Genomic DNA, 26,886 nt, shown 5'->3' on the forward strand with positions numbered 1-26,886 from the left:
CTCTCCTGCCTGCTGTATCCTAAGCACTTCCCCACCTCCCTCTCCACTCTTGGATATATATATGTGTGTGTGTGTAGTTGTTGTTGTTGTTGTTGGAAACCACTTGGTGCAGCCCTAACAGGGCAGACGGAGGAGCTTGTTTGCCCCTGCAGCACTGTCCTAAATGTAAACGTAAGCCCAGTGAGATTTGGGGACTTTTTCTCTTTCTGCTGCTCCTGCCGTCTCTCATTCTGTGGCTCTCTCTTCCTTTCTTTCCTCCTTGTGATTTGTCACAGATTTTCGAAGCTAAACAATCGGACGCATCAAGAGGAGGTGGAAGAATTGTGGATCCCTAAATTATGGCAGCAGCTATGTGGTCATTTTCGCAGGCCAGCTTATTCTTCCTAACGCACACAAAGGTCGGCCTGCGTGGCTGCTGACCACAAATCAACCTTTAGACTTTTACCCAACACATTAGTTGCATTATGTATTCCTCACTTTTATCCACTTTATTGAATACTAATTGCGGTTCAAGCTGAATCTCACCCCGTCTCTTTGTCTCCACCTCACAGGATGATTTGATTGCAGTGGTGTGTAGTTTGGCACGGTGCCCGCCCTGCAGCACTGTCACCACTTGGTCCCTCGGACAAAAACATGAGCTGATGTGCGTGTGCATTTGTAGCATGTATGGCAACCATACCAGCAAGAAAGGGATGGAGGGAAGTAAGAAGAGACGGAGGAGGAGAGTGTAGAGGGGGGAGAACGCAGTATCTCAGAGGGAGGCAGACATTTAATTCTGTCTCTCTGTGATGTGTCAGAGCTCCGTCTCGTTGACTTTGTCGAAGGGTTGCTGCTGTCAGGAGCAAAAACAAGCCGACTATTCTCAGTTACCACGGAAACCCCTGAGTTATCTTATGCAGCCCAAGTGCAACACCTTGACCATGCTTTCTGCGTGGGTGCGTGTTCTTGTGTTAGCGTGCGAATATGAACACACGGCTCGGCCCCGGCCTTGTAATGGCCGATTGTGGGAGGATAACGTCCATATTTTCTCTCCTCGCCCTGTTTGTCCTCTGTCCCTCTCCTGCTCGTGTCCATTCTGAGCCGAATAGTTGAATGCACGATGAGCGCTATTACGTATTAGCAGGTAGTTACGAACTGGCAGCAGTAGAACCGCTGTTTAGTTGCTTCAGCTGCACAGCAACAGAGAGCTCTACCTCAGTGGTGCATGCTTTATTTATGATCCACCATGAAAAGCTCAGCGGCTGTGCTTAACACAACACATTCTCATTTTGTACACACACACACACACACACATTCTATTCTTGCATTTACATGGTGAGCATTTGACTGCTGTGTGGAAGAAGCGTACACTCTGCCATTACAGCAATGGTTTTGTCCATTATTTAGTTTCATGTCGTAAACCTGCATTATCGGGCTTTTTTCTGTGGCACTGAAGCGGTCAGCAAATTCTTTTCTGCCACTGATGAGTTGGAATGTGTGTTCCTCTGCCCACACTGGTGTTTTGTGTGGCCGTCGTCTGAATGATCAATGCCAGACGTCATCAATCCCAACTGGAAAAGTTAGGTATTTTAACTTTATTTGTACCCGTAGGTAGATTTGTTTTGCAGCAAAAAAAGAGGAGGCATCCATCCAAACACAATTCAAAATTATAACACACTGACAGAAGACAAGACCACAAAAACCATGACAAAAAGTGCTCAAATGCTTCGCTATCAATAGAAGATTGGATTAGTCACAGGTTAGTTGAGAGAAACTGAGCTCGGTTTGGAGTGAAATGGCCTACTTGACTAGAATGGCACTCAGTAGAGTCCAACAGTCCCCTTATAAATTGATATTCATCAGATCAAGATATTTCCTTTGTTTGGATCTGCACCAAATTGCACAAAAAAAATCACTCTGCTAAACATGCCCTATTTCTTTCATCCCGAACTATGAATAACCTCATGAGAAATCAATGCAAATGTTTAAAAAAACGACCTCACGATCTCACAATGCTAAAGAAATAAAACAATCCTGGTTCTGCCCCCTGATCCAGATCCTCACCAACATTTAATGGGTTCTTCCTTGAGTCGTGCCCCACTCCTCCATACAATTGTTTGGAGATTGGTTGCATATTTTTTGTGTGACAAACAACAAAGGCAAAAAATGGCACTCAGTGATTGTATACCCCCCCGCCAAGGCCCAAAGGTCCTCTTAAATTCAATCAAGCTGCACCAAATTTTACACGCACAAATACCAGTGCCAAAATGCCCCATTCCGGATCTGCTCCAAAAGTTTTGTGGAAATCCGTCCTCTGGTTTTTGCTTAATCTTGCGAACTAACAGATAAAGAAACGCAGATGAAAATATAACCTCCTGGGTGGAAGCTTATTCATAAGTCTTATCTTATTAGTCTAGAAATATAAAGCAGTAGCGCCTCCTCGTTCATTCTTCAAGTTTGGACACAAACCGATTTTTTTCCTCCCTCTCTCTGGCTCTCACTGTGTCCTATACTGATTTCAGGGATGAGTTGTGGGGGTGGCAGGGCGACTCCATCGCTCTCCCCTCCCGTCTGTCAGGACATGGCTCATCTTCCCCCAGTCTTTTTAATAAAGCGGGTATGAGCCCAGCTTAAAGTGCTTTGTTTTCATTTCGCCATGCAGCTGGTGAAATAATGTGTGCTTCTCAAATATTTATGGAGCACCCCGGGGTCGCCTCTCTCTCTCTCTCTCTCTCACAGTTTCTCAGAGAGAGAAGGAGATGGATTCTTCAAATATTGCATGTATTTTCTTCTGGGTGACCAGTTTAGACTGTCTGGCAGTGAACGGTGATTAAAAACTCCAATATGAAGTGAAGGCCAGCTGCCAATAACAGGGAGATGTAATAAACAAAGGTTGACCAACAATTGCATCATACACAAAGAAATAAAAGAACTATGAAGATAAATGGAGCAAGATGAAGACTGTCCACCCCTCCATTTATAAATCCATTTTCAAACTGCTCATCTTGGGCAGAGTCACAGCCAAGCGCCCTTTGTTCATTCAACTTTCTCCACCCGGCCGATCATGCACTCATGCACGTCCACTAATTCCAACGCACTGAAGCTTAAAAGGCTTTTTTTGTTTTTCATCTGAACGCCTCAGTCAGGCTGTGTTGAAACCACCACATTGTCACCAACCTGTCACCTCCCAGAGCTCAGCTGCACCTGGACCACACCTGTAAGAGGTGGCACAGCGTGTACGTGCACATGTGGATCTTATGAATGCAAACACAGGTTTTACCAGGAATATAGAAGAACAAATTGCCCCCTCATACTACTTTACGAAAAAGTAATTTGCTTTCTCCTGCAATTCTCCGGAGGGGCTGTACGTGAGAACGCCAGTGAGAGGCTCTGGATATTCTGCAGCCGCCGAGTAAATACTCTGGATAACGTCCGAATGAGCCCATGTGAGAAATGAGCTGGAGATCCTGAGGTGGATTCACGGTGAGCGAGGGCATGTTGATGAGGTTTCTAACGTGACAAAAAAAAAACTAAAAGAATACAAATATCTCAGGATGAAAAATAATTAAAAAGCAAAGCCAACTTAGAGTGGTTCGGGAACTTCCTTGACTAATCCATTAAGTGTAAAAAGAGTAAAAAGCTGATCCAGGCCTGAGTTCACCATCTGCTTCAAGCAGAGGCCTGAGCTCGACAGTGACCTCGGCCTCAGGCTCGGTAACTTTTCACGGTAGTCAGCTCACGGAGATGAATGAGGTTTTTTTGGTGAGAATGTGACCAACGGGAGGAAGTGGACAGGATCTCGTACTTCCTATCTCTCATGTTGAAAACTTCCACATGTGTTTTCTGAATTCTCTGGTGAAACATGTTTGCAGGAGAGGCAGTACTTAGTGATGGCAAACAGAAACCTTGAAACATTGATTGGCCTCAGGTCTTGTGCCTCCCCACAGTCCACCTACTGGTCTCCTCCAGAAATGACAACATGTGTATTTTATGTCGTGTCCTTCAGCGAGCTCTGAGTCGCCATGCCCTCTGATTCAGCATGTGTCATCACTGTCTCCAGCACCATCTGCACAGTGTACTCACACCCTTCCATTTATATATCCTTAGATTTAATAAACAATTCTCAATAAGATTTAAATGCAGCAGATTATTATAATATTTTTTTTTTTACTTATTTACGCAGCCTTATAGCTTTTCAAGATTGTTTTAAGCTGTACTGCACATTGCTGTTGGTTTTATTACTCTGCTGCGTGACCAGAATGTCGTAAGGAGTGAATAAGAGCAGTGAATGTTCATATTTAAAGGAAAGCAAATGTGATGTCGCCGCTGCGGGCTCTGTGTGTCGCGGTATGTGATGGATCTAGAAAGGCCACAGCTTGGTTTAGCTTTGTAATCTCTTTCTTTTCCACTTCACAGACACTATATGCAGACACACACACACACACACTTTCTCTACCACAAGCTGTCACTGCATAGTACAGGCAAATATGGGCTGTGAGTCCCAGTGGATGAGGCATCAGCAAAAAAATGTTTTCTTCCACGAGAAGGAGGGGAAAGGATGAGGTTCCCCACACTGTAAAAGCCAATCGACTAATATATGTTGGCAAGGCGAGGTTGTTACTATGGAGATGGATGCATCAGTGCCCCCACACACACACACACACACACACACACACACACACACACACACACACACACACACACACACACACACACACACACACACACACACACGCATGCTGTATTACTTAAACCAGACCTCAAGCAGGAACCTGGATGTATTGTGGGTCTGTTTGCATGCTCCATCTGTGAGTGCAAGCGTGAGCGTCGGCTTTGTGGCCGTGACCTGAGGGTGGAGCTTTGGCTGGAGCGGTGCTGTTTTGTGTTCCCCACAGCCAAATGAGCCAGGACCACCAGATCTCACTCGGTGAGCTGGAAAAGTGCTCGCACACAAGCCTCACGGACCCCAACCCTGAGTCGCACCAGTCAGCGCTGGAGACCTGTGAGAGACGGCAATGAAGGGAATTCTGAAATGAGAACAAATGCCAGTCGTTTACTTTATCAGGGTATGATGTGTTTACAGTACACCTAGAAAGAGCAACTGCAGGTCTGGTAAAAAAAATTGATGACAAATGGGGGAGTTCTGTCAGATTGATAAGGCTAATGATGAAAAAGACGTTTAAAATACTTTGTTTCTGTTTTATTTTTCCAAGAATACATGCTGGTCTCAGGTGAATACATCAGATTCATTACAACGTGGGGAAATTAGAAATAATACTGTCTGAGGCGAAGAGGCAAAGATCTTATTCAGAACGTTCCAAGCGTTGGAGAAAAATGGAGCGACGCTTGCAAGCTAGTTCAGGCAGTCAACTCCAGACATTCCTCCCTCTCCACAATCCGTTATCACACACACCCTCCCGATCTCGCGGCCTATTTAAGCTGCAACGATTTCCCATCTCTCCTTCTGCTTGTCAATGCCTCTGCTGCCTATCGCTGCCTGTTGATTCAGCCCCTCCACCAGCCCAGCATCCACCTGGAGGCTCCAACAGGGGGCTAAAGATATTTGCACATTACTCCCCATTATTTTCTCATAACCATATCTGGGGAGGTGATCAAATCAGAGCCTAGACGCCTAAACCCTAACTATGTTCTGCTGCTGCAATAAAAATTGTAACTGTGGGTTGTTTGAATGAAATATCCAAATGTTACAACTTATTCAAAGAAAAGAACTTCTAATGACTTCGTATTATAACTGATTTAACCCATGCATATAAGTTTAGGTGTCCTGTTAAAACAGCTGTATGTTATTTCCATTGATCGTGAGATAAATGAGACTTTTCAAACTCGGGGCATGGAGTTTGAAAGAGTTGGGCCTTTATCAGGTCAGCATTTGTTCTTTGAAAGCTACAGGTGAACCTATGATCGGTTAAAGATGAATGCGGTTCATGTGGGTGTGAAGGAAAAGGGATAGATTAGGGGATGAATGTGTTTAAGTACAGGGTGACATTGATGGATATTGCAAGTAAATTGTGTCTGTGGTTGTTATCTGTCCCTTCCAACATGCCCTGAGTTTCTTTCAGTCGCTCAGACAAACAGAATGAAATCAGATGTTGTGGAGTTGCTCTAAACCCTGACATCTGGATCCTCTGGCCTGTCCTCAATTTTGTTCAGCCTAAAAGACAAACTTGACACGCGTGCTCCACATTCGCACACAGGGAGACAATGACCGGTTGTGAAAAATGTTCACAAAGTAGAAATAATTGCACACAGCCACTATCATCCATGTGTCTGTGTTCCATTGTTCATTGGTCACAGAGCCACACTTAGCATTTCTCAGAAACACTGTGGATGAATCTGACAGGAAAAAATAAATAAAAAGCTAATTATAGATCCGCAGCACATATTTCCATTCATCACGGCTGTTTACATGGAAACGGAATGTTACACATACTGAGTAGTAACTACTGTAATTAAGCTACAGGAGCCTCTTTGCTATTCAGACTCTATAAACATGAGAAGGAGACAGAAGAGGATACTAATGGTGTGTCTCATGCTGCTGTCATCAAGCTGCCAATCAGAAGGGCACAAATCATCTGTGTGTGTGTACAAATCACCTCCATCTCGATTTTGATTGTAATTTCCTGTATGACCCAGCAGTTTGCCGTCTCCACCCTCTGTAACTCTGGCGTTAATTTCTATTGTTGCAGATGGGGCTCCGCTGAGCGAGCTGTCATGGCCTTCATCACTGGCGGTGGTAGCTGTCTCCTTCTCTGGCCTCTTCACCTTCGTCTTCCTCATGCTGGCCTGCCTCTGCTGCAAGAAGGGAGACATGGGCTTCAAGGTGAGCTCAGGGCTGCCCCCTGCTGGTTCCCCGGGTGAGGGGAGCACAGACTTTTGTTTACAGATGATGCATCAGGATCCTCACAAACAATGTGTTAACAAAACTTGTTGTTGTGTGATTGAATTTAAAGCGAAGGTATCCATCATTTTTTTTTTCTGCTGCTCTAAAACAATGTGCCAGTTTTAGTTAATACAATATAATTATTTTTGTTGAATATACTCAATTACATAAGTTAAAGCATCCTAACCTATTGAGTTGATTTCTGTTGATGACTTTATTCAATTGAATTTATTTTCATTTATTTCATTTATGAAATATAGTTATATTTTATGATATAACTCAACTCTATTAAGTTAATTTGATTTAATACATTTATTTGACATTATTAAATTGATCTTGACATCTAGGGGGAACATTTCTGCCCCATATTTGTTGTAGTGAAATATATTTACATTCGTGGTGTACCCCAATTATTTTGCAGATTTTTTTCTCGGTCTAACAGAATCATTGTTTTGTGTTGAAATATATAAAAAAGCCCAAAGTTTTCATATTGTGAAAGAATTTTTGTGTCTTTAGAAAACTTCTGATCTTCACATTAGAGAAGCTAGAATGAGACACAATTTTGGAAGCAAAAATCACTAAAACAATTCACCGATTCTCAGGGAGGGGCTGGACATTTTCTCTCTGTGTATGGGGCTTTCTCCAGTTACCCTCCTCCAGCCCAATGTCCGCTGAGATTGGCTCCGAGTTAATAGTTGGATGGATGATTTTCAAGGACTCCCTGGAGGCATCACAATTGTAAAATTATAGGTACTTCAGTGCTGATCAGCCCAATTTTCTAATCTAAATATTTTGCTGAGAACTGTTGCCTCGTTGTATAAAGTAAATGATGCAATGAAACACTCCTACCCACCCAAGGCTGGCACACATTGTCTCCGTGTTGCCTTCAGCTGCCAGCATGACTCAGCCACGCCGTGTCGAACATCAGCGATGAAGTGAGCGGCTGATGAGGGCTAACGGAGACTGACAGAGGCAGGGGGCAAACGGAGAGGAGGGGAGAAACTCAAGAGCCTCAACTCTCCCACTAACAGGCTGCTCGTTGGATAGAATCAGCATCAAAACGTTTCTCAATTCCGCTCGTGCATTTTAACGTTACTTACTCGGATAAATGGATAAATTACTGCCCCGACTGAACAGCAGCCTTCTGTTAAGATCCCTTATGCAGATCATTTGGCGAGAATGAAGACCGTGTTTGGCTTTTTTGTTGTTCGTTAGAAAGATGCAAAAAGCAGAAGGATGGCGCAGGAGAGAGAATGAGAGCAGAGCCTCTCGTTTCTTGTTTAGAGTGGTGAGCGACAGGCCTGCGCTCCAGAGTTCATCATGAACGGTGAGAACAGCCTGTGGTAGGTACACGCTGCAGGGGCAAATGTGTGACTAATGAGCACAGCATAGACAGGCACCGTGAACAAATTCTGGACTTTCTGGACTTTTCTTTTTCTGTGTTTGCATGTGTGTGTGTCTTTCCCAAACCAGGTTGCATTTGCTAAAAGTGTGTAGTATATTAATAACCTGCAGGAACAGTGGGAGGTTAGATGTGGGTCTGCTTTCCATTTACTTTGAAAGGACTTGTGACAGGAGGGGCGCTCCAACTGTAAAAACAGCATCAGACAACAATTAATTCACTTTGTCAACCGTGGCCCATGCTGGTTCACCGTGCCACCCCGGCTGAGCTGGTTCTAGGAAAAGAGGCGGGTATCTTTATTACAAGAATCAATTTTAAGTCTCTGCCTTTTGCCACGCCACTCTAAAAATCAATAGGCAAGGTCAGTAGGCAAGTGTTTCCTCAGATGATTAGCTCACTTCCTTATTCCCTATAAATAACAAAAGAGTAAATGGTCTTTAAATGGTCTGTATTTATACCGAGCTTTTACAGCCTTGGTGACCACTCAAAGCGGTTTGGTAAAAAAGGCGTAAAAGTAGTTGACGTTGTAGAAGAAGCTAACGAACAGATTACAATAACAAGAAAGCACATTGTCGGAGGAGTTTTCAGTTTCAGGGGGAATTCACAGATTCCGTAGAGGAACTCAGGAGATCCTATACGGACATTCTCCAGAGGGAATGTATACGGGAGGGACCTGAACGCTCTGGAGATTTTGATGTTGTTGGGAACGTGTCCGAGCAGCGAATCTCCTGCTGCGCTGTCCATGTGCGAAAGGTAAACTTCGATGAAAGTCCAGACCCAATTCGGCGGCCATCCTCCGCAGGTCAAGAAACGGCTAGAACTGGCAACCTTCTTGTTGTGATGTGACAGCGCTAGAATGTCAAATATTATGAAAATGTGCAGGTTATACAGGCTGACTTGAGTCAATAAAGTACATGTTTGTCTCTGATATGGTTCATTGTGATTCCAAACACGACACGCCGCTGTAATGGTTAGTGTACTTCAAACTTTAAGTTATCAAATCTTCGTGCCGCTCTCGTCGTTTGGCAGCATCACAGAATGGTTAAATGGTTTCCACTCTTTATCTCGCTCTCTTGGCACCAGCTCGACACTCAACATTTCACTCGTGAGGTGTGCTTGCTCGCGTGGGACTGAAAAAAAAAATACGTCTTTCCAAAAAGCTTCATTATTCCTCTCCATCGCGATGCTCTTACTGGAGCGTGCAGTGTTTGAGGCTGGATATTAAGTGCTTTCTAAACTGAAGGCTCTCCGGGGAGCGATGCAAGGCTGACTCACAGCCAGGTGCTTGCTTTCACAGTTCGCTCTGAGGAGAGTGGCAGATGGTTCTCCTGAATGAGAAACACACACACACACACACATGCCCATGTATGCACACTGGACACATGTAAACACACACACAAACACATACACAAACAGAGTGATTCAAATTAATCCAGCCTGCTACTCTCTCTCTCTCTCTCTCTCTCTCTCTCTCTCAGTGTTTCCTCCTGTTTTCTCTCCACTCTCTCTCGTCACTCCCTCTGTGGTTGCTGCATGTGGGAGATAGGCTTTTTATGGGTACAACACTTCATTAACCGGGGACTGAATGGACGGGTGGATGGCCCGTTGCACTACCACCAGTATGGGTTTCCCCAACACAGCCACAGTGTTACAGACACAGCTAGATTGACTTGGCTTTGATGCGGGATATGCCCAGGACAAGAGCGAAGAGCTGCTTTGACTTAATGGCTCTCAATAAAAAGAGAGGAGACCCTGATTCTAAGAGATTTTCCATAATGCTCTGCTACAAAGTAAGATTATATGAAAAAGGACGTAATTGCAATCGTGGCATTATAAATACATGGCTTCAGTCACTCATTCATCTACTACTACTTCATAACAGTCTGTGTGAACCTGTACCCGCCCTGCTACTGTTGAATAGAGACTATTGCGAAGAAAGAAATTTATTCGATTAATAATTAATAACAGTCTGCAATATATGTTTTATCCCATAGGAACACCAGGACTTTGAGCGAGACATTACGTTTAATTATTAATTAATTAATAATAAGAGTTTAAATTATTGGTCATATTTTAGCATTGTTGCCTCACAGAAGGTTCCCTGTGGGGCTTTTTTTGTGTGGTGTTTTCTCCGGCTTCCAAAGACATGCAGATTGGATTTATGTCATTGGAGACTGTAAATTGACGTGAATGGTTGTTTGTTTCTGTATGTTGGCCTTGTGATGAGCTGGCCATCTGTCCAGAGTGTACCCCGCCTCTTGCCCAACATCAGCTGCAAATGGCTGCACTCCCCCTGTGACCCTCAAAGGATAAGGGATATAGATAACGGATGGATGGGCTGTTTTTTTTTACTCAGGAATTGTGCAGCTGCTGAACAAATGCTGCAAAGGGTGTGAACAAAGAATCCGAGGCGCATGAGCAAATGTAAATACATAACAATGGGGCAGTTGTAATTGAGCTGAATGTGTGGGATTCCAAAGGTCTCCTATGAGTTCATGCAGTTGTTTTACTGTTGACTCATGACAATAGTCTGCTAGTAGTCTACCGTGTGATGTGTCTCCTGCTGCGGCTTATGCAATTTGTCAACTGTTCATATACTGTTTCCTTTGGGTATGTATCTTCCACTGCAGTTTCTTCTTAGTGTCTCTAGCCCAGACAGTTGATCTACGTCTGTTCTCCGCTCAGACCCGTTCACAACTACACACAAATCTCTGGAGCGTTCAGGTGAGGGTCGGTGCAGCAGGCAGGAAGCAACGTATAACTGATCAGGCGTTTTTGTTTATAGCACACTGACACCGGCTGTCTTGACATCTTGCTCGCTGTCTTCATTGTGTACTGCACCGCATCTTTGATTTTGTAATTTTTTGCGTCTGCCGCATGTTAGTTTCGTCATCGACACCCCTACTCACTCTGGGTCGATCTCCCAGAGGATCTCCTGCCGTGTGCTCACTCACTTTCAGCGGACTTTATACCAGGGGACTGGCAGGAGAAAGTCCGCAGGAAGTCCGGAGGCTTTCCAGGCGGACATTTGCGTACACACGAATGCGTCCTCTAGAGAAAGTCCGGATGATCTCTGGAGTTGAGAGCATGTCTGAAAGCCTCTAGTGAGTGAGTGAGGACAGTTCCTAAAGATGTGAGGCTACATGTGAGGGGAAGGAAGAGACTCAATGTAGGATAATGATATTGAAATATCTGGTCACAAAACCACATTGATATCTGTCCCTGTCCAGTGTTTTTTTTGTACTTTTGTGGGGTATTACTTTACAATATATAATTCATTTCTCTACTTAAAACATATGAAGGCGTAAAAGCGTGGGCCCACATTGCAGCACCACAGTGACAGTTTGTATGAGTCAGTGTTTTTCACAATAAGAGCCTTGGTTTGTATATGAAAGTTTACTGCGTATGGCAGAGACACAACGAGAGACAGAAGAGCTTTGTGTAGACAGTTTGAATAGCACTATGCATTAGTGTGTTCCCCTACAGCGTCTCTGCAGTGACCCACACAGAGCATCCCACAATGCACATGTCTTATGTATATGGTTGGGTGGGCGTGCCTCAGTGCATCTCCATGCCCTCACAGCTGAGCCATTGTCTCCCACCGTCTCAGTGGCGGGATGGTCTGGAGCGGATGACTAATCCCAGTTTGTGTGTTTGCACCAGGAGTTCGAAAACACAGAGGGAGAGGAGTACCAGGCAGATCTCTCCGTCCTGGCCTCGCCTTCCGCCCAGAATGGCCCAGAGGTCTACATCCTTCCCCTCACTGAGGTCTCCCTGCCCGTCTCCAAGCAGCCTGGCAGATCCAGTAAGACACTGCACAATACACTATCTACACATATAACACCACAGATAAAAGATTATACAAATGACCTGTGTAGCACCCCAACACTGTTTTTGAGTTGCTTCCTCATGTTTTTCCATTTTTTAAAAATAATCTTATTGTCTCTTTTATGTTTTGCAGTATTTGGTATTAATTCCCAGCTCCTTAGCGTCTTTAAAGTGAACCTCTACCACACCAACAGAGACTGTTAAAACTGGAATGGTCCAACACTCCCCTTATGAAACCACATTTAAATTCACTACATCAAGATCTTTATTTGGATCTGCACTAAATTGTCTTTTTTAAAGTCAAGATCCACGAATAATTTTTTTAGAAATCAAGGGAAACTGTGAAGAAGACCATATTTTGCAATTTTACAAACATGCGCTGCCTCCTTGGCAGAAGTAACAAGTTGTTGCCTCTCTGAAGCATAAAAGTAGTTTATGGCACATCTTACCTGCTCTATTGACTTGGATGTGAAACATTTTAGTAGCTGGAACAGATGTGATTCCTGTCATTTCTTATCTTGTATTTTTTGTACCTTCATTCTCAGCTTCTCATTGTAAAGAATCCGACCAAATTATTTCTGGAGCTCTTTGTGTTATATTTAATACAATCCAATATGATGCATCTTCCTGTTTTACATGACTCTTACATAATCCAGCATCAGAATATCAGCACACGTCCATGTTATGTTGGATTACAAGAGGGTCGTGTTCTGTTTTCTGTATCCATGATCCTTCTCGGCCAGGTCACAGCCTTTTTTAAATTTTTTTCTTCAGGTCATTCTGCCTCAAGCGCACGTGCATGTGTGTGGTGTGTGTGAATCTCAGTTAACAGATCCATGGGTGCTCAATGTGCCTCTCCCTACATGACTCACTGGCTCTTTGTGCTGCACTCATACAGCCAGAAGGGAGGTGAGTCGGGGCTCAGCCTCCCAGGATGTAATTTCCACTAACGATTGGACAAGGCCGCCTCAGGCTCACAGCCAATCACCAGCCTCCCCTCCGTCCTCCATAGATACCCCTGCATGATTGGTCCAGGTGTTGCAGGGCGAGGAATGGATAAATGGCAAAAGGAGGCGAGATCATGACAGAGGGAAGAAAGTCTCCTTTCACTGAGTCAGCGGGAGAATCACACATTCTTCCTTTCTGATGTCGTAACAGTCAAATTTGCCATTTTTATTTGAATGTATAATGTTCGCAGACTTTGAATTTGGTTTGCTAATGTATGACAAAGGTCAAGGATTTAACATCATGTACGTCACAAGTCATTACCCCCACACACTAACATACATGTTAAAATGAGCCTAGTGATTCCACAAAACGGCAGTTTTACTGGTGAATCTATGAATGGTGTATTCAATGAGCCAAGCATCACTCATACAGGCCTATTAACACAATATTTACCATTGATCAGACAGTGCTGTTGCTCACTTGTTGCTCTAATCTTTTAATTAAGAGGTCACGTAAAGCTTTCCAACCGAGAACTGAGGCTCGATGCATCAAAGTGAGTGTTTAAAATGATTGTGTGTGTGTGTGTGTGTGTGTGTGTGTGTATCATTCCATGAGCCCACTGATCCTGCAGCCCCACTGGACCTGACCACCTTCTCCGGGAATGCAATGAGTGGGACGGGAATGCGCACTCACGCTCACACATTCCACATTTGGAATAATACCACGTCTTCATTTCTCTCTCTCCATCTGGAGAGAGGTGGCGGAGGCTGCAGAAGTGTGGGCCTGTTATCACCGTGACAACCTCTGCCTAGCGTTCCAGTGGAGAATGGGCCTTATGTGTTGCCTGTATATGAGTGTGTGTGTGTGTGTGTGTGTGTGTGTGTGTGTGTGTGTGTGTGTGTGTGTGTGTGTGTGTGTGTGTGTGTGTGTGTGTGTGGCTGCGTGCGTGCGTGCGTGCTTGGTTGACTGGTACCAGGAGACACAGCATGAGCGTGTTAGCAAGCCAGCCAAACAATGGCCCTGATTTAGGCCGGCTGGGCGGTGGGCGAGCATAAGGCCGGGCTGAAACGTCCGAGGAACGCACCAGCGGAGGACTGGCATTATGGGCAGAATACAGTGAGGGGTCTGTGACAGAATGAGGAGAGACAGGGGAAGAGTGGTGGCATGCACCAGGACCTAAGAGCGCGGGGGGCTTCAGATAGGGGTGGTGAGTGTGTATGACAGAGGTCTTTTCTGCCTCTGACAGAGCAGTGTTTGTGTCCTGTTTGGCTGAGGAATGCTGCTGTCCTGGGTGACAGGGGATCATTATGTGGGCCTCATGTCACTACTGGATGTCTTGAAGCTGCACACAGAGCTGGCGCCTCAAACGGCACACCACCGACATGCGTGACGGTCACACCAGGTGCGATACATGAGCAGAAATTCTCAGCGCTCGGGGCAGAGTTCCCCCATCAGAACTCCCGCGTCGACCCATCAGCAGATTCGGTCCACCGGCTCGAGGCTGCGGTCGTTTTTTTCCATCTCGCTGTGTTTATTTGAAGATTTAAATACAGTCCGTATAGGAACCGAAGACTTCGGTGTTTCGCCTGACAGCTGGAGGGCTCCAGACGGGGACATTATGTGTGTTTGTGTGTCCCAGTTGGAAGATGAGCTCGGTGATAGTCGGTGTGAGAGGCAGCATGGCGAGCTTGTTCAGCTGTGCGAGGGCTTGGGGGTTAAACCCCGCCGGGGCTCTCTCACACACACACACACGCTGCGACCGTGGGCTCTTTCTCAAGTACACACAATGAGGCTAAGACGCCCGGGGTGGAGGCCGGGGCCACGGGCTCTCGGTTCTCACACTCTGGAGCAGCACCACATCCCAGCCTGGGACTCGGAGTTGAGTCACGGCGCTCAGAGTGGCTGGCCGCTCCACTGCTCCATCATCATCTCCATTCTTGAAACATGAGGATTCATGGAGGTATTTGATTTTGTGAACAACTAAGTTTAAATTGCAGTATCGTGCTGTGTTTGTAGTGAATTGTATATGGTGGCTATTTTTTTAAGTACTTTTTTTTTTATTATCTGGGAAGTAACAGGTTTGAGTTGATTTTCCTTCCGGGCGATCTCTCCTCTTTAGTTGACTTTTTATTGAGAAAATGTTTGGCTGAGAGCAGCTATTCTATTTTGTCTGTCCGTCTTTGCAGTTTCCCTGCTCAGCATTTTTATTCTACATCTTCAAACTTTCAATTTTTTCCTTGATTTACTTTTCTCAATAAGTCTAAAGCTTATATTTCAGAAATCTCTTTTGGGTATTTTCATCATAATCACTCCTTTCCAACCATAGCAGGCTCTTTTTTCTCATCTCAAAGTGATCTTGCATCTTTTTTTTTTTACTGTCCCCTTTCAGTCCAGCTGCTGAAATCCTCAGACCTTGGCCGCCATAGTCTTCTATATCTAAAGGAGATTGGACATGGTTGGTTTGGCAAGGTAAGACGTGTAATTTTTGTTCTTTTTGTTTTTTTTTAAACAGACACAGTCGCACACGGTGTTTGGGCTCTGAAACGACACCTTTGTACTCATCATCACATGCTTTGATTGTCTCTGCTGCATCTGTCATTACTGCACTAAATGTACTGTGATGTTCTTTCTACTCCGTGAGGAATGCGAGGGTAATGTGAGGATGATGATGTCAGTCCGGCGAAGCTAATCTCTGGCGCTTGTGTCAGGGTGTTGATTCCATGGGAGGGAGAGTTGAAATTCCCAGTCCCACTGAATTTGTTTTACAATTTACTGTACAGTACATGCTGCTGCAACGCTTCCCATGCTTTGCTCATGCATTATTCCAATACTAGTTTTATCTGATCTCACTTTCTAACCGCATGCTGTTGCCGATTGTGGTCAATTTGAGCCCACACTCCTAGGGTTTGGTGGAAGGTTTTGGTTCAGCTATTTCCACGTGTGTGCATTTACTTAGGTTCTGCTGGGCGAGGTCAATGCGGGTCTCAGCACTACCCAGGTGGTGGTGAAGGAGCTGAAGGCCAGTGCCAGTGTCCAGGATCAGATGCAGTTCCTGGAAGAGGTGCAGCCATACCGGTCAGTTCACCAGTCCATAGCAGTTAAAGTATTTTTATTATTATCAGTATTAATCTGATTGTTGCATGTATGACGTGCATTCATACCTTCTCACATGCCGTCTCCTCTACCAGGACCCTCCAGCACCCAGCCCTCCTGCAGTGTCTGGCACAGTGCTCCGAGGTTACTCCCTATCTGCTGGTCATGGAGTTTTGCCCTCTGGTGGGACACAGTTTAATTATTTTTATCTGTCACTCACTCACACCACACTATTTCCTTTCTTGGTGTAGTGTCGTTTGCTGCATTCAGAAGCTCACACTCCCTAATCTCCTTCTCTCAGGGTGATCTGAAGAGTTACCTCCGCGGTTGTCGAGTTGCTGATTCCGAGACTCCCGACCCTTTCATACTCCAGCGAATGGCTTGTGACATTGCCTCAGGGCTTCTTCACCTCCACAAATACAACTTCATACACAGGTACAGCTCTATGCACCTTCATCAACCTGAAACATTTATGCCCTTGAAAGGAAGAACCCACCAGAATGGTCAGTCTGCCCCCTGCTGGTCTCTCCCTGCAACAGCATCCTGGTGCTGCCTGAGTAGTGGTCACAAACTCCAGCATCAGTGATTTTGTTGCCGGGGGTGAGCCCCTCTCACTCGCAGCCATGTGGTGGCTGCCATAGTAACCAGTCAGTGGCTGGTGGGCTAGAAAAGCTCCCGGTTTGTGGAGGAGGTGATATGAAGTGACTTAATTTAGTCCGCCTGTACATGGTCATGTAAAGATTATTTTCTACATGGACACATTATGTGCTACTCTTTAACTACCTCCACCAATGAGGTTATGTTAACATCCCTGTCCGTTTGTTTGTAGGATTGTTTGTTTGTAGCAGGATTACACATAAACAACTGAGCGGAATCTGTGAGATGTTTTTCAATAGTTTGCAGCATAGTTACAATATTGTATGTTTCAGTAAACAGAAAAATGTGAAAACCCAGTGTTTGCTAAAAAAAATAAAGCACTTTCCACTGCATAATGTTCTGAGTAAAAGTTCACCCGAAACTTGTTAAAGGGTATTCTATGAAATAGGGGTATGTTAATGCACAAAAGATGCATTGTTTCAGAGAAGTGAATTTCTTCTATCTTTCCACCGACAGCGACTTGGCCTTGCGAAACTGCCTGCTAACTTCAGAAATGTCTGTGAAGATCGGAGATTATGGCTTTTCTCACAGCCGATACAAGGTCACACTGACTTTTGATAGTCTCTACCTTTTATTTTCCAATTTAACTTATCTTTTTTAGTACTTAACTGTTCTTGTTCTTTTGGTTGTTATTTTTATTTTCTTCTGCAGGATGACTACTACGTTACGCAAGACCAGATTTGGGTGGCCCTGCGCTGGATTGCGCCTGAACTCATAGACGAGGTCCACGGAAACCTGCTGGTTGTTGACCAAACCAAAAGCAGCAACATATGGTGAGATCTTCCAAGAGTGACTTTCTGTAAATATCATAGCATGTTTATTGAGATAACATTAGCATTACATTTATCAAATTAAAGACATAGTTCTATTCTGTACGCTGTATTCATGAATTGCTTTCATGTCGATTTGTAGGAGATTATGGCGTATTGCCAGAATCTTGATTGGTTGTTCGTCTTTTCCTTGTTTTCTTACTTGTGGGAGGATTTATGCATGAAAAACAGAATGAGTTCAGTTCGCAATCTTTCCTTTATTCATGAACCACTGGATATAGACATAAAGACATAAAGAAGGTCTGGAATGATGGAATTGAACACCTCATTGATCATTATCTGACATGTGAGCGGCGGACACGCTTAATGGTTATTTCCTCCCCTGCTGCAGGTCACTGGGGGTGACTGTGTGGGAGCTGTTTGAGCTGGGAAACCAGCCGTACAGACACTACTCCGACAGACAGGTGCTGACATATGCTGTGAAGGAGGAGCAGCTCAAACTACCCAAACCCCATCTGCAATTCCCCCTGGCTGAGCGCTGGTGAGACATGGTTGCCTGCCGACACACTCAGGGATTCACACTGTGCATACACATGAGTCAGAATGTTATGTATCTCGAAAGCACCAGATATACGTTTTCTACTTTAAGAGGCCTTCGATTATCTAACTGACCCATTACTTTCTGCCGAGTCACTATGTCCCGTTTTTTAAAATTGGTTTCTGCTTATGGTGGCGCACCAGTTCATTGTAGCAATATTTCTCTTTGCTAGCAAGAGCAGATGATCAATACTCTTCCTATTTTTTAAGATCCCCCTGGCATCGACCAGAGTTGAATCACCTCATTCATCTTAACCAGGGGAAGCCAGCCAAATACGGTTTTTATTTATTTATCTTTCAAAATTGTTTGCCACTGAATTTCAATGGGCACCAGTGCTGAAGAGCCTCTCACACACACACACAGTGTAAACATATCCTGTCAGCAACTTCACTGCACTTCCTTCATACACACACATTATTTTAATGGCTAGTGACAATAACAAGTGGTTTTGCTGGGTGTTGTTGGAGAGTGTTGATTTCAAAAGTTCTCTTGTATACTACCTCATTGTTCATCTAGAATCAATTCTTGACATTTTGCCTATCCCTCTCTCCTTTAAATAAAAACCAACGGTATAAAGAATTGCTTCTCAGTGTCTTCACATGCAATCTGACTGGTAATATGTTTCCATTCTAATCTCTCTTGCTTTGTTTTTCTTCTTTTCTCCCTCTCCTCTCTGTCCAGGTATGAGGTGATGCAGTTCTGCTGGCTTCAGCCCGAGCTGAGACCCAGTAGCGAGGAAGTACACCTCCTGGTCACATACCTCTGTGCCAAAGGCTCCAGTGAAGCCGAAGAGGACTTTGAACAACGCTGGAACGCCTTGAGACCCAACCTGCTTGGCAGTACCTTTCACACGGCCACGTCCACGGCCCTAATCCTGACCCCTTCCCCCCCACCAGCTGACGTCTCTGGTGCAGACCAAACACAGGCAGTGGAGCTGGCCTCCTCTGCATCGTCCTCCTTCCCCCTCCTGGAACACTTCAATGACAGCTACCACTCAGACACCGGGGACGACCTACTGACCGTGACAGAGACCAGCCATGGTCTCAACTTTGAGTACAAGTGGGAACTGGCTCGAGCCGAGCAGCCGTACTGCTCTTCCTCCACCAGTGGGCCACTGGGCCAGGGGAACCCATATTACCAGGATATTTATTATTCAAGCCAAGGAAGCACCTCAGGAGGCTGCAATACTGACAGCCTGACCTCAGGTATATCCCTGTCTTATTACGAACCCGAACACCCAGGTGTGGTCCCAGTGTTGAGTGCCCACAGCCCCTCCGTCAGCAGTGAGTACTATATTCGCATAGAGGAACCAGTTGAATGTAACATTAACCTGGATGACAGCATTGTGGACTACAGCCCAGGACTAGAGGCCAGCAACAGCAGGTTGTCCTCTGAGAGTCGGACTGGTTCATCCATGGCACAGCCCAGTGCTTACTGGTCAACTGCTGACAACGCTAAATCTGCTGCCTACGACTCTGATTCAAGCCCCACTGTTAAACTAACCATCGACCCACTGCTGCGACAGGCACCCAGCGCAAGCCCTGTAAAGGTACGCCACTCCCACAGCCGCATCTCATCCAATCAGGAGGACGCGATCTACTGTGAACAGTCTTCAGCATACAAAACATGCCGGCAAGCCCGTCTGTCTGAACCGGACAACTCACCAGAGACAAACCATGTGCATCCGGTGGGGCGGCTGGAAAACACACGCAGTTTGTCACATGCAGTAAGCAGCCCCAGCTTAGGCTTCTGCGATCCCTACCTTGAAGCAAGCACCGGACGTAGCACAGTTAATGACAGCTGTCCTAATATGATGGGTCCCCTCACAAAGACGCTACCCATTGTTAACCACATTAGTATTGATGTAGAGGCAGACGACGGCCTGCTGGTGGCCCAGCGGAGAGGTGAAGACATTGAGGATGACCTTTTCTCAGACAGTGGTAACTGGACCTCAAACCATTCAGCGAACAACAATAGCTTGACTTTTGAAAGCAGACAGACAGAGAGCGGGCAAGACGGTTATCTGGACCTTCCCTATATTTCCCATTCTAACTCAACAGAATTATGGTCTTTAACCAAGGCCACCACCAAAACCTTCCAGAGCTCCATGTCTACTGGGACTCTGGAGGCAGGAGTAGGAGACGCTGGTTGTAATGCTTGTAGCGAGCCCACTGAATTGAGTTCCTACATTCACTTATGTCACAAAGAAAGAGATGAAGCTGCCACTCCAATGGAAAGGAGCTTCACTGCAGGAAATAGAAGAAATATCGATTCTCATACCAGCTCCAGTGTAAATTCCAGAGGTACAGGTCGCGGAATAGTGAATGGGAAATATGAAAGGCAATTGTTTCGTAATGGAGACAGACTGTACTCTGAGCCTAAGATGATACCTGAGACAAGCTATGTAAAGTCCCCATCCTCTTTCAAGGATCCTCAGGCTGGTCAAACAGGAGCCTTGTCAGACAAACACAGGGCTAACATGTGGGAAGGGGTTTCATCAGGAATATCTCTTGGTCTTGGAGACAAGAGGCTAAACTGTCCAGAGACATTGGAAAGCGGCAGAGCTCGGGATGGTAAAGTGAGGGTTAGAGAATCCAGCGTCAGCCTGATTGAGATTGGCGACTACAGCGAGGACGACGATGACGACATTACAGATATTACATCAGGTATCTTTGCCGACTTCAATCTAGATTTTGCTGAGGTAGAGGAGGACGAGCTAAGCCCATTGAAGAATCTGAAGGGAACCCCGGACTCTGTGGACACCCTTAATCTGTCCTCATCGATGGCAAGCCACAGTGATCAGGCCTTCAGCCCCGACCCCTTTAATACCCCCATCTTGCCCAAATCCCTGGACAGTGGCTATGACACTGAGAACAACGAATCTCCAGAGTTTCTTTTCAAAGAGCTTGGAGATCCACGAGGTGGTGATAGGAGCCCGAGCCTGGCTGGAGACCCTGAATTTATACAGCAGGTGGGTTTAAGCCAGGGTGTCTGCACTTCCAACAACACCTCAGAGCTACAGTTAAAAAGCCTGACTGATAAGAACCCGTACAGGGACTCGGCCTATTTCTCCGACTATGATGCTGAAAATGAGAGGAGCCCTCAAGAGGAAGGCAGTAAGTTCTTTGCAGGTCCAACTAACCACGAATTCCACACTGAGAAATTCAGAGATGACGATCCATTCAAGAGGAAATTCAATAAAGAAGAGAACTTAACAAATCTGAGACACATAAAAAGTTGTGCTGCGGTGAATCTCTCCGAGGCTGGCCCAAGCTCACCCCATCCCCTTCTCACCCCCGGGCTGTCAATGCTAACACCGTTCCCTCCGCAGATGGGCGGCTGCCTGACCAAAGAGTCCGCCCCCGCAGAAGATGACCTCGGACTGGGGACAGAGCACTCAGGAGAGGAGCCTTCCTCGGAGCTCAGCGCCTCCATTGTGTCCGAACCGTCTTCCACTGTCCAGGAGGCCTCGGCTAACCACGTGGAAGGGAACAGAAGAGGGAACAATTACTCCCCTGTCCGGTCTCTAAATTCTGACTCCACCATAACTGATTGCGGAGACGAAGCCGCCAATGAAAATGAAAATGGTGACGGCTCCACAGAGGAGGAGGAGCTGCCCGAATTCAATCACATCAGGGAGGAGACTGAGAACAGGAGGGCGGGCGTGACTATAAATGAGGACGATTTTGAGGACATCGATGCAGAGGAGTGCGACTCACAGGACAGTATATGCGAAGAATCCAACGGACCTGTTGTCCTGTCGACCTCCTCATCGCTGCTGGAGCTGTGTGGAGAAAATGTAAGAGCGCCACTGGAAGAGGCGGAGGATGAGGATGACTCCGACGACAGCGAGTCCGATGAAGAGTTGAGGACCTACAACATCCAGGATGAAGACAGCGACGAGAGTGAGGAGGAATTCACCACAGTGCCGGTGGTGGTAAGCGACTGCAGCAGGGCCCGACACCTCCGCAGCCTCCTAAAGATGCCCCCCCTGCTCACCCACTCCTGTGACGAGTTAGAGAGGAAGAAAAAAGCGGTGTCCTTTTTTGATGGCGTCACGGTGTTCCTTTTCGACCAGGTACATTGCTACTTGTGCTGTGTGTATTGCCTGTTCATGATTTGATTTTATTGTATCAGAGTTTGTGAGAAAGGTTTTCGTTCATGTCCTCCAGGAGAGTCCCACAGGAGAGCTGGCCGACTTCACCTTCTCCACAGGAACGGAGGAATCTCCAGAGTTAAACGCCTCTGACCATCAGCCACATCCTGACCCTGAACTTGAAGCCCAGGCCGGTGAGACACTATGTGACTCTGAAGAAACTGACGGGAGCTCAGAAAAGGGTGAGTTTGTCAGGGACATTAAAACACCACACACTCATCAGGTTGATTTATCCCAGATGCTTTAGTGGGACTGTCTTGTGTGCTTTCAGATGGTAGTTATGAATGGGAAGATGACCTTTCATTTGATCCCCGTCCGTCTTCACCTGACACCCTCCCAGAGCCCCAGTCCTCACCCACATCCACCTCCAACAGTCCCGAGGCTCCCAAACCTGCAGCTGTGGCACTCAACCGTTTTATGGTCTCGCGATTCTCCATCACACACGTCTCTGACTCCCACATAGACTCAGCAACAGGTCAGTACTAACACTTTCATGCACAATTCCGACTATAGACCATATTCACGCGGCGGCCATCTCCCTCTGACGTCACGCTAAGGGTGGGAAGTCTGTCTGGGATGTCCAGTAAAGCCTGTGCAAGAATGGCGAGATGACCGAAAAAACGTAACTTGTTTACGGTCACTTGTTTTTGAGCAAATTGAATAATGGAAAGCTCAGCATCTCCCCGGCAACATAAGCAAACTTGCCCCACATTAGCTGTAGGCAAATAATTAGGGTAAATATGCTGTGTTACACTTCCTATTATATGACTTGCATCCTGGAACACAGCAGTATGACTTCAAGACTCCGTAATGGCTGCTGTGTGAATATGGGCTATTGTGCAATATTAAATCTATTTTCATTGAATAAAATAGAACTGTATATCAAACAAAAAAAAAAAAAGATGGAGTAAATTAAGTTTGCCTAAAAAATCAGTGCCGATAATGTATTTTTGGTGTATAGGTTTGAAATATAGCTGGAATTAACGTTCATGTGTGACCAACACTGTGCTACAAACAAAATCAGTCTACTGTATATTTCTATGATTATTGGACTCTTTAGTAATGAGACGAGTTAGCAGAATTAGGGACAAAACTAATCATCTTTAAATGCTACCTTTTGAAACACTCTCACTTTAACCTGTTTGGTTACAATACTTATTTCCAATCCATTTTTTTCCAACAGGCGGCGGTGAACATAATCCAAAAGACTGAGTGCTCCCGTGGTCCTGACCGGAGGAGGCCGAGTCCTGGTCCTTCTCAACACATGAAAAGCATTATTATTGTATTCAGATGTTTTACAGAGTTTTTATTTTTATTGACGTTTGGGGCATCTGACTGCGGAGACCTTCCCCGAGACGGTGCCTCATACTGTAGTGAAACACTGTTGATGATTTGCACACTTTGTTCTTTATTTCAGTTCTATGATGAGAGAGAGAGAGAGAGAGAGAGAAAGCTGCTGGTATGGCAACCAGGGAAACGGATACACAATCTGATTCTATTGTATGCAGAAAAAAAACAAAACAGCATTCAAGTACAGTACAATAACCTGTGCTCAGTGCAGCGTCGCTTTGTGTCGGTCACCTCACAGATCCTATAATTTATGAATTTAAAAGAAAATAAATTAAAAATAAGTAATGACACGCCAGGCTTCCTTGCTGCTCCTCTCATTGGCTGCCTTGGTCTATCTGCTTAACACGAAGCTGGCATTTTATTAAGACTGTTACAACTTTAATGGTTGAAGCCAGAAGACAATGGTTCGTGAGCGTTGCATAAGATGCTGTTCTAAAATCGGACTCTTTTTAAACAGTCGTGGGTGGTGGTGATGGTGTTTGATGGTGGAGGCGCTTAAACATGATTTGTCTCTTAGTTCAAGTCGTATCTGAATCATACTAATGGTGGGAAAATATTATTTATAATATAACTAGGTGTTGTCACTCCCTGATTATCACCACCACGCACTCCGGTTGATAATGACGGACTGTGTTGTCTAAAGTTACCATATCTGTCCGAAGCACTTTTCTCAAGCCAAACTTGGGTCTGTATTTATAGAAGTGATGGCTGTGTTGCTCAGCATCTCGCCCCCCCCCACCCTGGAATGAAGTATCTAAACATGTGAGATTCCCCCACTCGCGTCCACAGTGCCAGCTGCAGGTTCACTTTATTTTTGTGGCACATCAGCTTTGTTTAGGTTGCATTTCATCAGCAATAGAATGACACCCAAAAGGGACGGATTCGGGTGTCACGTCAACGTGCCAGTCATAAATGTTGAATGTCATCTTTATGCATTTTGTTCTACATCTACGTATTGTCCACAACCTCATACATAATGTATTCTATTCCAGTTGTGCCGAATGCCTGGGTCTGAGGTGTACACAAAAAAAGAAAGACATTCAAAATAAGACATATCTCACATATTGTATGAATGTTATATCAACATGTAGCAGGTAGCTTGACTTGAATTACTACTGCTGCATCGACGGCTCCTTCCCCCTCTCTACGCTTCTGCAGCTTAAAGTGCCAATCCCGTTCCTTGTCACCTTGCCTTTTTACGTTCTGCAGGAAGAGAGAACTTTGCTGTCGTATTTTTTTGTACAAGCATTTGAAGGGATGCAATCCGGGGTGATGGTCTCTCTCTCAAATTTGCCAAAGAGATACTTCAGAGCCCATTGGCTATAAAGTGGCGGACACATTTTAGAGAAGGTGAGGTGGGTTGTTCTATGCACCAGTAGTAACATCATCGCTGTTTCCATTTCTCCCTCACTTATGGCTATTGTACTATCCCAAACAAATAAATCCAAATACTTTTTCCCCCCCTGTGTCTGTAATTTATCTGTATGGTTAAAGAAGTACAGTTGTTTTGTAAAAAAAAATAAAAAAATAAAGTAATACATAAATAAAATATGAAAACATGACAGAACACATAAAAGTATGAAGTTTGTGCCCATTTAGATTTATTTTGGACAGGATAATTTATATGCACTTTCTGTACAGTAACAGATATAATACAAACAGGGACCAAGGTGAGAAACGGACGAACAGAAAGCTATATAAAAAGTAAAAAATGCATTGGAAACTTGTTTCCCCGAATGAGCTGTGTAATAAAAGCGCGATCATATCACTCAGTGTAAAGGACTCATCCATGGGAAATAGATTTTCATGATTTAAGTGTTGAATTATTGCAGGCTAAAGAGGAACTTGAGCTCATACATCCATACACATTCTTGCTTTTCCACAACTTCTCTTACTATCCTCTCACACATGCATAAACAGCTCTGCCTCAAGCTCCTCTCCCGGATGAGTTTATAATACTGAGAATGATCAAAAGCTATGATAATACTGTACCTTATCTGATTGGCTACCACTCCCGCAAAGCTAATTATTTAAAAACAAAATGGCCCACTATGTACGCGCTGTATCTCAGAAAGTGACATTACAAGCAAACACAAAAGGGCAAATAATCCCAGCTTCCAGAATGAGTTCTGTATGGAGCCCCACCAAAAATAAAATAAAATTTAAAAAAAAGTAAAAGGCACAGTTCCCACATCTGGGTGTACTGTATCACAACTAGTAAATATATAGTGAGCTACTATATCACTTAACAAAAGCAGAATTACAGTTTACTCAGCAACTGTCTAGTTCTAGCTTTCTGTGGCAGTATCCAGTCTACACTTTGTGTCTTCAGTGCATATAACAGTGATTCACTGAACCCACCGTGTTATATTCACCCTCGAGCCTCACTCAAAACAACTACTGCAGAGTGGGCCTCCACTGCTCCTTAATGTAAGTAATCCTAAAACGTAATTTACAGTGTTAAAGAAAGAAATTAAAAAAAAAAGAAATCCCATAGTAGAAGTGCAGATAAATAATATGGTGACAGCATCGCTAGTCAAATCCTATTAGCCATACATCATCCACAACTGGTGTGATCTAAATAACTAATAAAATCTATACCGCCACACTTGAATGTTCAGGCTCAGACATTCAATATCTGTGGAAGCAAATTTAACATCACGAGAACTGACCGGAAATTGTCAAGAGTGAATTTCCACAGCAAATAAACTAGGTTCTTAGTAGAGTAAAATGGCCTGTGAGGAAAGTTTTTTTTTTTTTTTGTCCCAATCACACAACTTCAAAACATGCCAGCGTTGGCCCTTTTCTTTCTCCCCTTATAGAAAACAAGGGCCCATGAGTGGACAGAAAGGGGACAGCAGGCCGCTAGTAGAAGATGGGTGCAGATCGGTCGTCATTGAAGGTGGGCCGGAGGTAGACCTCCAGGGCGCGGTCACTGTGGGGAGAGGAGGGGTGGGGCAAGGAACAGTGACAATTAGGTTGAACACGGTACAAAGTCAAGAGAGACACACGGTCAGCTACGCAAACCACACCCAAAGAAGTCTGCCCTCTAAAGGTTTTGTTTCTTTAAAGCAAGTTCAGCAAACAGCGGTGGCATCTAGTGTGAGTTTGAGCAAGCATGAGGTGAGAAAACTGTCAAATTAGGACTAAAGAAGAAAAACAAAAACAGGCATGCATGGCAGGGTTAGTGTCTTCTCTGCATAA

At 44.9% G+C, this 26,886-nt stretch overlaps 2 protein-coding genes across 5 annotated transcripts in view; one reads left to right on the top strand and one right to left on the bottom strand.

The window, feature by feature from the left end:
* aatka (apoptosis-associated tyrosine kinase a) overlaps positions 1 to 25,140 on the top strand; it is a 30,986-nt gene extending 5,846 nt beyond the window's left edge. Inside the window, exons 3-15 of one of the 3 annotated variants that reach the window (XM_035179994.2) lie at positions 6,687 to 6,820; positions 11,946 to 12,087; positions 15,448 to 15,527; positions 16,015 to 16,133; positions 16,247 to 16,334; positions 16,453 to 16,586; positions 17,265 to 17,349; positions 17,460 to 17,581; positions 17,970 to 18,119; positions 18,858 to 22,254; positions 22,349 to 22,514; positions 22,604 to 22,807; positions 23,516 to 25,140. In XM_035179994.2, coding sequence (XP_035035885.2) covers positions 6,687 to 6,820; positions 11,946 to 12,087; positions 15,448 to 15,527; positions 16,015 to 16,133; positions 16,247 to 16,334; positions 16,453 to 16,586; positions 17,265 to 17,349; positions 17,460 to 17,581; positions 17,970 to 18,119; positions 18,858 to 22,254; positions 22,349 to 22,514; positions 22,604 to 22,807; positions 23,516 to 23,544 — 4,850 coding nt within the window. In that variant the 3' untranslated portion in view covers positions 23,545 to 25,140. Of the gene's footprint in view, positions 1 to 6,686; positions 6,821 to 11,945; positions 12,088 to 14,286; positions 15,019 to 15,447; positions 15,528 to 16,014; positions 16,134 to 16,246; positions 16,335 to 16,452; positions 16,587 to 17,264; positions 17,350 to 17,459; positions 17,582 to 17,969; positions 18,120 to 18,857; positions 22,255 to 22,348; positions 22,515 to 22,603; positions 22,808 to 23,515 lie in introns of those variants that run through there. The other 2 variants (XM_035179995.2, XM_035179996.2) reach the window with 2 other exon arrangements.
* Positions 25,141 to 25,259: 119 nt separating this feature from the next.
* baiap2a (BAR/IMD domain containing adaptor protein 2a) overlaps positions 25,260 to 26,886 on the bottom strand; it is a 52,547-nt gene continuing 50,920 nt past the window's right edge. For both annotated transcript variants that reach the window (XM_035179999.2, XM_035179997.2), the window contains one exon: positions 25,260 to 26,617. Coding sequence is in view for 1 of the 2 variants with exons in the window: in XM_035179997.2 (XP_035035888.1) it covers positions 26,548 to 26,617 (70 nt within the window). In the remaining variant the exon portion in view is untranslated. The remainder of the gene's footprint in view (positions 26,618 to 26,886) is intronic.

Source organism: Hippoglossus stenolepis, chromosome 16 (genome assembly GCF_022539355.2).
Source record: "Hippoglossus stenolepis isolate QCI-W04-F060 chromosome 16, HSTE1.2, whole genome shotgun sequence".
Lineage (NCBI taxonomy): Eukaryota > Metazoa > Chordata > Actinopteri > Pleuronectiformes > Pleuronectidae > Hippoglossus > Hippoglossus stenolepis.